This window comes from Oncorhynchus mykiss, chromosome 11 (assembly GCF_057628025.1).
Source record: "Oncorhynchus mykiss isolate SJ-2025 chromosome 11, ASM5762802v1, whole genome shotgun sequence".
In the NCBI taxonomy this organism is placed as follows: Eukaryota; Metazoa; Chordata; class Actinopteri; order Salmoniformes; family Salmonidae; genus Oncorhynchus; species Oncorhynchus mykiss.
Window position 1 is genome coordinate 18495001 of NC_143032.1, and position 10000 is coordinate 18505000.

The window sequence follows — 10000 nt, forward strand, 5'->3', positions numbered from 1 at the left end:
TGCATGGGACTGGTTCATAGGGCTGGTGCATAGGGCTGGTTCATAGGGCTGGTTCATAGGGCTGGTTCATAGGGCTAGTTCATAGGGCTGGTCCATAGGGCTGGTTCATAGGGCTAGTTCATAGGGCTGGTGCATGGGACTGGTTCATAGGGCTGGTGCATAGGGCTGGTTCATAGGGCTGGTCCATAGGGCTGGTTCATAGGGCTGGTCCATAGGGCTGGTTCATAGGGCTGGTTCATAGGGCTAGTTCATAGGGCTGGTTCATAGGGCTGGTCCATAGGGCTGGTCCATAGGGCTGGTCCATAGGGCGGGTCCATAGGGCTGGTTCATAGGGCTGGTTCATAGGGCTGGTCCATAGGGCTGGTCCATAGGGCTGGTCCATAATCAATCCTTTTCGCTTCAGATTCTTCGTCTCTTATCGTTTAACACTACATTTCATGTTTTTTTTCATGTTTTTTTCCTTCAATAACATAACAGTGTGTCTGTCACTGTTTCAAACATTATCTATCAGCCATTAGTTTCATCTTAAAACTGAGGATGGAAAAACGTGACTGAGAACCAGTCCATTTGTCCTGCATGTACATCTATGTTAATGTTCTCATAGCAGCTCTATTCACCATCTAACTCTGTTATACAAACACGGGGGGGAAAACAATCATCTCATTTGGACTAACAACTTTTGGCCGCTGTTCAAAGCCAGACAACAAAATGGCTGAACTCTCTGTGTCATGTTGTGGAGGAATTCATTCTCCCTGTCTGGGATCTAAACTGGCATTCTCTATCAAGTAAATTTCCTTTAACTCTGCTGATTCTCCATAGGGTAGGAGGATTCATAAACACATACACACACATGAAGGACGTGCACACACACACATGAAGGACGTACACACACACACATGGGTACAGAACATGGGCGGTGAGTGTTTTTGTTTCACGTTTTTATGGGGAAACCATTTTAACAAGCTCAAGTGTGTGTAAAAAGCTGCGTTGGCCAGCTCTTAGATTACATTGATTTACAAATGGGGGAACTTTACTTAAAACTCATGTTTAACCACATCACACTCACATGCTCACTCACACGCTCACAAACACACATACACACTTAGCTCTATGGTGTTTACCTAGAGTAAATGAGGAGACAACTGGGGAATGACATGGGGAGTTACCGTCACCTAGGGACAACGGGCAGTGAGAGATTCTCAGACACACCCACACGAAGCGAGACATGTTGATTACTACACTGCCAACTTACTGAGAAGTCACACGGAAAGGGGTGGGAGAGAGAGTGAGATAAATACAATTTTCTCGACTACAGAGACTCTCGTCCACCTTCCCTAGCCCCACATACAGATAGAACAAGTCCCATTAATTAGACAATAAAACCAGCATCAAACCTATTTCATGAAATCCACTCACAGGTATAGTCCTGAGCAATAGCAAGCTGTTATTCCCAGTGTGCCAGAGTTCTGCTTTAACAGAAAGACACCTCTCAGCACTTCAATAAATATGGTTCATACCAACCAGTAACTAACCAATAGAAACTGTACAGGACAGGAGTTATGCAGCAGCAGAAACAAATGCTAAACTCACATGTACATAATCATCCACATGTACATAATCATCCACATGTACATAATCATCCACATGTACATCATCATCCACATGTACATAATCATCCACATGTACATCATCATCCACATGTACATAATCATCCACATGTACATCATCATCCACATGTACATCATCATCCACATGTACATAATCATCCACATGTACATAATCATCCACATGTACATAATCATCCACATGTACATAATCATCCACATGTACTCAGTCTGTTCCCTATATGCAATTATACAATCACATCTGCTCCATTGCAAAGAAAGTTCAGGTATTCTGAAAGGCCTGAAAAGAATATCCACACTTCTCTCCAACTGTCTCCTTTATAGTGTAAAAGGAAACAGGTAAATCAGTTTTACTAGGTACTTGGTGAAATAATACCGCGGTTCCCAAAAAATGATGCAGTATGGGTAAAAGCAGGGCGTCCAAGAACGTGCCCGGCAGCTCAACTCAAACCCTACACATCCTCCTTAGTGGAAATGCACTATGTGGCATACAACTGGGGGTAAAAAAAACAATTTGTTTAACAGTGGAACATTTGAAAAAAAGATTTGCATAGTAAGTTGTGGAGGAGACCGAAATGGACAGGAGCAGAGATTGAATGGAGAAAAAAAGTGAGTGTGTGTGAGTGTGAGTGTGTATGAGTGAGTGTAAGTGAATGTGTGTGTGTGTGTGTGTGAGTGTGTGTGTGTGAGTGTGAGTGAGTGTGAGTGTGTGTGTGTGAGTGTGTATGAGTGAGTGTATGTGAATGTGTGTGTGTGAGTGTGTGTGAGTGTATGTGTGTGAGACAGAATCAACTTTTAGGGAGAATAGGGGTGTGTGTGTGTTAAAAGGCACAGTAATGATTTATCTATCCTGGCTTGTCTTGTGGACCCAACTCCCTTGTGGACCCAACCCAAATCTGAATCACCTGTGATCCACTTCTAATTAAAACCAAACGTATAAACGGCCTACTTCTCTCTCAATATGGCAGCTCTCTCTTCTTTTCTCCATACGGTCAAGGCTGTGTGTGTGTGTGTGTGTGTGTGTGTGTGTGTGTGTGTGTGTGTGTGTGTGTGTGTGTGTGTGTGTGTGTGTGTGTGTGTGTGTGTGTGTGTGTGTGTGTGTGTGTGTGTGTGTGTGTAGAGAGGGCTGCTATCACATGTGGTTCTCAGTACTGGACACATCTGGTTTGCGGGTCCATATATAAACAGGACACTTTGGGGAGCACAGATTAATGTCTAACACACACACACACACACACACTAAAAGTGCACTGGAATGCCATTCAAAACGTGTTAGCCGTCCCTCCCGACAGGTCAAGCAAAGCAAAAACAAGTTAAGCACTCATTTCATTGTGCCGGATTAGCATAGGAATGATTATATAATAGACTATGACTGTGTCTTCTGGTTTAAATTACAGCCCCCCCCCCCCCTCTACACCGTAACCCCCCGACTCAAAGAAAACCATTCATCTTTTTTTTGTCTCTCAGAATGTTTTACAGTTCTGCTACACTTATTAGTGGCTGGCAGACCCTGGGCTTTTAAATGAAAGCCAAATTGCTTTGGTCATGAGAAAGGAAATGAAGGCTCACTCCAGGGAAAGACGTGTATGTGTGTGTGTGTGTGTGTGTGTGTGTGTGTGTGTGTGTGTGTGTGTGTGTGTGTGTGTGTGTGTGTGTGTGTGTGTGTGTGTGTGTGATCCTCCCAAAGGCAGAGTTTCATAAGTCTGGGATGCCTGGGATGTCCCCGCACAGGGGACGGCAGAGTGTGTGTGTGTGTTGGTGATATAAGCGTAGCACCATAATGGGAACAGCGTGCTCATTTTGGGGAGATTAGGTGGACTGCACTGCCTGACTCAAAAGACGTGATCTGAGTATGGCGGGTGAGAGGGATGGAGAGAGGGAGCGAGGGTTGGAGAGAGGGAGGGAAGGATGGAGAGAAGAAAGGAGGGAGGGATGGAGGGAGAGAAGAAGGGAGGGAGGGAGGAATGGAGGGAAGGAGGGAGGGACGGAGGGAGGGGTAGATGAATGTGGTGGTAAATTGTTTTGGGAGAGATGGAGGAAGAGATGGTTTGGTTGTGGTAGCAGGAAGGATCGGGCGTGGGTAAAGAATGGGGGAAACAAGGACTTGCTGTGGGTCCAAGTCCCATGTTTCAAATCAAATCCAAGAAAACCCATATAAAAATGACTAAACCATTACCTTGTTGTTGAGGGCAATCTTTGACGTGGTAGAGTTGGTGTAGATTCAGGCCATCTTCCTCTCCTCCCAGTCCCTGCTGGTGGAGCTGTAGCTTCCTCAGACCCTCGTTCTGCTGGTGGCGGGGGGAGCGAGCGTGCTGCACCAGGTTCAGACAGGCCTTGGTGGAGTAGTCACACAGGGCACAGTAGTACACACACTGTTCACCGCTGCACGCACTCTCCTGCTTCTGCAAGTGCTGTAGGAGAGAGGAGGAGAGAGTAGAGAGATTGTTAACATTTGTATGAGAAATAGCTTTTTGATTGATGGTCAAGGACAAAGGTGCAGACAGCAAACTTGCCTATACCTGAAGCACAGTATTCTGGGACTCACTATTATCTAGTAGGACAAAAACAGTAGAGCCAATGTTTAAAATGTAGGAAAGAGAAATCAACAAAGGATATTTCTGAGCGGACAGGAAAACAAATCCAGTGTGCTTAGAAGAATGAAAGGATGGTAATAAACTGATGGAAGAAAAGCCTGATGGTACTGACAAGAAGGAGAGGAGGAACAAAATGAGGAGAGGAGAGACTCAAGTCAGGAGAGGAGAGACTCAAGTGAGGAGAGGAGAGACTCAAGTGAGGAGAGGAGAGACAAAGTGAGGAGACGAGAGACAAAGTGAGGAGACGAGAGACAAAGTGAGGAGAGGAGAACAAAGTGTGGAGAGGAGAGACAAAGTGAGGAGAGACAAAGTGAGGAGAGGAGAGACAAAGTGAGGAGAGGAGAGATCATGTGAGGAGAGGAGAGACAAAGTGAGGAGAGGAGAGACAAAGTGAGGAGAGGAGAGACAAAGTGAGGAGAGGAGAACAAAGTGTGGAGAGGAGAGACAAAGTGAGGAGAGGAGAGATAAAGTGTGGAGAGGAGAGACAAAGTGAGGAGAGGAGAGACAAAGTGAGGAGAGGAGAGATAATGTGAGGAGAGGAGAGATCATGTGAGGAGAGGAGAGACAAAGTGTGGAGAGGAGAGACAAAGTGAGGAGAGGAGAGACAAAGTGAGGAGAGGAGAGACAAAGTGAGGAGAGGAGAAATAATGTGAGGAGAGGAGAACAAAGTGTGGAGGGGAGAGACAAAGTGAGGAGAGCAGAGACAAAGTGAGGAGAGGAGAGATAATGTGAGGAGAGGAGATATAATGTGAGGAGAGGAGAACAAAGTGTAAAGAGGAGAGAAAGTGTGGAGAGGAGAGACAAAGTGAGGAGAGGGGAGACAAAGTGAGGAGAGGAGAGATAATGTGAGGAGAGGAGAACAAAGTGTGGAGAGGAGAGACAAAGTGAGGAGAGGAGAGATAAAGTGAGGAGAGGAGAGATAATGTGAGGAGAGGAGAGACAAAGTGAGGAGAGGAGAGACAAAGTGTGGAGAGGAGAGACAAAGTGAGGAGAGGAGAGACAAAGTGAGGAGAGGAGAGACAAAGTGAGGAGAGGAGAGACAAAGTTAGGAGAGGAGAACAAAGTGTGGAGAGGAGAGACAAAGTGAGGAGAGGAGCGAAAGTGAGGAGAGGAGAGACAAAGTGAGGAGAGGAGAGACAAAGTGAGGAGAGGAGAGACAATGTGAGGAGAGGAGAGACAAAGTGAGGAGAGGAGAGACAAAGTGAGGAGAGGAGAGATAAAGTGAGGAGAGGAGAGACAAAGTGAGGAAAGGAGAACAAAGTGTGGAGAGGAGAGACAAAGTGAGGAGAGGAGAGACAAAGTGATGAGAGGAGAGACAAAGTGTGGAGAGGAGAGACAAAGTGAGGAGAGGAGAGATAATGTGAGGAGAGGAGAGACAAAGTGAGGAGAGGAGAGACAAAGTGAGGAGAGGAGAACAAAGTGTGGAGAGGAGAGACAAAGTGAGGAGAGGAGAGACAATGTGAGGAGAGGAGAGACAAAGTTAGGAGAGGAGAGACAAAGTGAGGAGAGGAGAGATAAAGTGAGGAGAGGAGAGACAAAGTGAGGAGAGGAGAGACAAAGTGAGGAGAGGAGAGACAAAGTGAAGAGAGGAGAGACAAAGTGAGGAGAGGAGAAATAATGAGGAGAGGAGAACAAAGTGTGGAGAGGAGAGGAGAACAAAGTGAGGAGAGGAGAGATCATGTGAGGAGAGGAGAGACAAAGTGAGGAGAGAAGAGACAAAGTGAGGAGAGGAGAGATAATGTGAGGAGAGGAGATATAATGTGAGGAGAGGAGAGACAATGTGATGAGAGGAGAGACAAAGTGTGGAGAGGAGAGACAAAGTGAGGAGAGGAGAGATAATGTGAGGAGAGGAGAGACAAAGTGTGGAGAGGAGAGACAAAGTGAGGAGAGGAGAGACAAAGTGAGGAGAGGAGAGACAAAGTGAAGAGAGGAGAGACAAAGTGAGGAGAGGAGAAATAATGAGGAGAGGAGAACAAAGTGTGGAGAGGAGAGGAGAACAAAGTGAGGAGAGGAGAGATCATGTGAGGAGAGGAGAGACAAAGTGAGGAGAGAAGAGACAAAGTGAGGAGAGGAGAGATAATGTGAGGAGAGGAGATATAATGTGAGGAGAGGAGAGACAATGTGATGAGAGGAGAGACAAAGTGTGGAGAGGAGAGACAAAGTGAGGAGAGGAGAGATAATGTGAGGAGAGGAGAGACAAAGTGTGGAGAGGAGAGACAAAGTGAGGAGAGGAGAGACAAAGTGTGGAGAGGAGAGACAAAGTGAGGAGAGGAGAGACAAAGTGAGGAGAGGAGAGATAATGTGAGGAGAGGAGAGACAATGTGAGGAGAGGAGAGACAAAGGGTGGAGAGGAGAGACAAAGTGAGGAGAGGAGAGACAAAGTGAAGAGAGGAGAGACAAAGTGAGGAGAGGAGAAATAATGAGGAGAGGAGAACAAAGTGTGGAGGGGAGAGACAAAGTGAGGAGAGGAGAGATCATGTGAGGAGAGGAGAGACAAAGTGAGGAGAGGAGAGACAAAGTGAGGAGAGGAGAGATAATGTGAGGAGAGGAGATATAATGTGAGGAGAGGAGAACAAAGTGTGAAGAGGAGAGAAAGTGTGGAGAGGAGAGACAAAGTGAGGAGAGTAGAGACAAAGTGAGGAGAGGAGAGATAATGTGAGGAGAGGAGAACAAAGTGTGGAGAGGAGAGACAAAGTGAGGAGAGGAGAGATAAAGTGAGGAGAGGAGAGATACTGTGAGGAGAGGAGAGACAAAGTGAGGAGAGGAGAGACAAAGTGTGGAGAGGAGAGACAAAGTGAGGAGAGGAGAGACAAAGTGAGGAGAGGAGAGACAAAGTGAGGAGAGGAGAGACAAAGTGAGGAGAGGAGAGACAAAGTTAGGAGAGGAGAGACAAAGTTAGGAGAGGAGAGACAAAGTGAGGTTAGGAGAGGAGAGACAAAGTGTGGAGAGGAGAGACAAAGTGAGGAGAGGAGAGACAATGTGAGGAGAGGAGAGACAATGTGAGGAGAGGAGAGACAAAGTGAGGTTAGGAGAGGAGAGACAAAATGTGGAGAGGAGAGACAAAGTGAGGAGAGGAGAGACAAAGTGAGGTTAGGAGAGGAGAGACAAAGTGTGGAGAAGAGAGACAAAGTGAGGAAAGGAGAGACAAAGTGTGGAGAGGAGAGACAAAGTGAGGAGAGGAGAGACAATGTGAGGAGAGGAGAGACAAAGTGAGGACAGGAGAGACAGTGTGAGGAGAGGAGAGACAAAGTGAGGAGAGGAGAGACAAAGTGAGGAGAGGAGAGACAAAGTGTGTTAGGATTCACAGTGTGTGTGAGAGGTTTTGTGTGAGTGTGTGTATGTACCTAGCTGAGCTTCCTAAATCTACTCTTCAAACAAAGTACTAAAACTAAGAACACAAAAGTCATAAGACTAAGAGTGTGTAGAGGCAGAGCTGTTTTGTGTGTGAGAAGCATGTTCTCCAGCTCTATTTGTTATTATGAACAGCAGGGAAGGTGGTAAAGGCAGAGCTGTTTTGTGTGTGAGAAGCATGTTCTCCAGCTCTAGTTGTTATTATGAACAGCAGGGAAGGTGGAAGAGGCAGAGCTGTTTTGTGTGTGAGAAGCATGTTCTCCAGCTCTAGTTGTTATTATGAACAGCAGGGAAGGTGGTAGAGGCAGAGCTGTTTTGTGTGTGAGAAGCATGTTCTCCAGCTCTATTTGTTATTATGAACAGCAGGGAAGGTGGAAGAGGCAGAGCTGTTTTGTGTGTGAGAAGCATGTTCTCCAGCTCTAGTTGTTATTATGAACAGCAGGGAAGGTGTTGTCAGTTGCAAGCTTGAATTTTGACCAACTCTCCTACCCCCTACCCCCACGCTTGCCCTCCACTAACACCCCCCCCCCCCCCCCCCCCCCAATACCACCCCTTCCCCCAGCCTCATACATCCGGGGAAGCCAAGCATATCAAGTGTGTCTCCATAGCTGGCGACCTAATGAACAATGGGCAGAAACAAAAGGCCAGGCTAGAAGCTTGATTAACTGATCCTCTGATAGAATAGAGAGGGAAACATGCCGTCAAGCTGCAGGTGTGTGTTAGAGAGAGAGAGAGAGAGAGAGAGAGGGAGCGAGAAACCTGACTACTAAGGATTAGCCACATATCTAACGCACATCACCCCCCCCCCCTTCTCTCTTTCTCGTGGTCTTTGTTTTTTCAGAAAAAGAAACGTACAAGGTTTTTCTCACGAGGCAGTGGGATGTCCGTGGCAGTCAGGGGCCCTTTCAGGGGTCTTAAGTTTTAATTAAGTCGGAGTTGTCAGAAGAAAGCCGCATGCACGCACACAGAGTGCTGGCCAGCGCTCACGGTCATTAATTACAGCTATCTTTGTTTCTCTGTGAAAGAGAGGCCTCCTTTTCTGCCTGTGTAGACAGACACGCTCAGAGAGCACAGCTAACACTCTGCAAGGCCACACCGAGACACTAACCTCTTTCTTTCTGTCTCTTTTTGTCCCTCTTTATGTCCCTCTGCAACCAAACTCCATACATAAGAAATACTAATTCTTCCCCTGCTTTTCAGAGAGTACAGAGGGAGACACACAAAGAAAGAACCCAGCAGACGGCCATCTTGTTGTGAGCCATGATGAAGACAACAACATGTTCATGTGTTCTGCAGGGTTGGGGTCAATTACAATTTCATTATTGAATTCACTCATGAAGTGAAAACTGTACGTCGAATTCAATTCGAATTTCAAACATTTTCACGTTATTGAAATTGAATTGAATTTGAATTGTAAAAACATTGAATGTTTTGGAATGTCAGTGGAATGTCATATTTGTACATTTCCCAGATAATGGAATTACTGGACTTAGTATGAAACATTAACTGCAGAATGAGTTTTGTATTTATTATGGATCCCCATTAGCTGTTGCCAAGGCAGCAGCTACTCTTCCTGGGGTCCAATCACAATTACATACAATAAAACAATACATCACCCAACACATTATTACACACTACTCTACCATAACATCTCTACAGTACAGAATAAATAATACAGCAAAATAAGAATATTCAAATGTATTTGTGTGTAGCAGTGGACCTGCTGAGGGGAGGACGGCTCATAACAATGTCTGGAATGGAGTCAATGGACTGGTATCAACCACATGGAAACCACGTCTTTGATGTGTTTGATACTGTTCCATTCACTCCATTCCAGCCATTGTTATGAGCCGTCCTCCCCTCAGCAGCCTCCACTGGGGTGTAGAGTGCATGTGTTAGCATGTTGCATGCAAATGCTGTATGAAATATGAATCATTTCAGCTTGTATTTCTATATTTTCAGATAGCTAGGTTGTCTGAACCGTGATTAGCCTGAAAGCCTGAGGGAATTTGAATTGAGATTTGTGGAATTGTTGGGGATCATATTGAATTGTTGGAATTGACCTAACTTTGGAATTGACAAGAATTGAACTATCTCTCAACGTAAAGACAGAGCTGGAATTTGAATTGAATTAAATGGAATTTACAGGAAGATGTCATTGAAATAGAATTGAATTAGTGGAATTAACCCCAACCTGGTGTCCTGTGGTACATGACGACCCCAGACAATACTATTTATAATAACTAGGCCAGATGAACAAACTCTGCTGCTTTAGAGTGACACTTTCATCAGAGCCACTCATATTGTTCTCACTTAATTCAAACTATTTCTGACTACTGTTATCGTGTGTGTGTCAGTGTGTGTGTCAGTGTGTGTGTCAGTGTGTGTGTGCTTGAGGAGTACATGCAGAAATATGCAGGAAAGTATAAA

General features: G+C 45.5%; 1 protein-coding gene across 4 annotated transcripts in view; it reads right to left on the reverse strand.

Annotated features, from left to right (window-relative positions):
* The window catches only part of zfhx4 (zinc finger homeobox 4), a 125320-nt gene that overhangs the window by 51063 nt on the left and 64257 nt on the right, over positions 1-10000 (reverse strand). For all 4 annotated transcript variants that reach the window (XM_036935113.2, XM_090189668.1, XM_036935111.2 and 1 more), the window contains exon 6: positions 3802-4036. In XM_036935113.2, coding sequence (XP_036791008.2) covers positions 3802-4036 — 235 coding nt within the window. The remainder of the gene's footprint in view (positions 1-3801; positions 4037-10000) is intronic.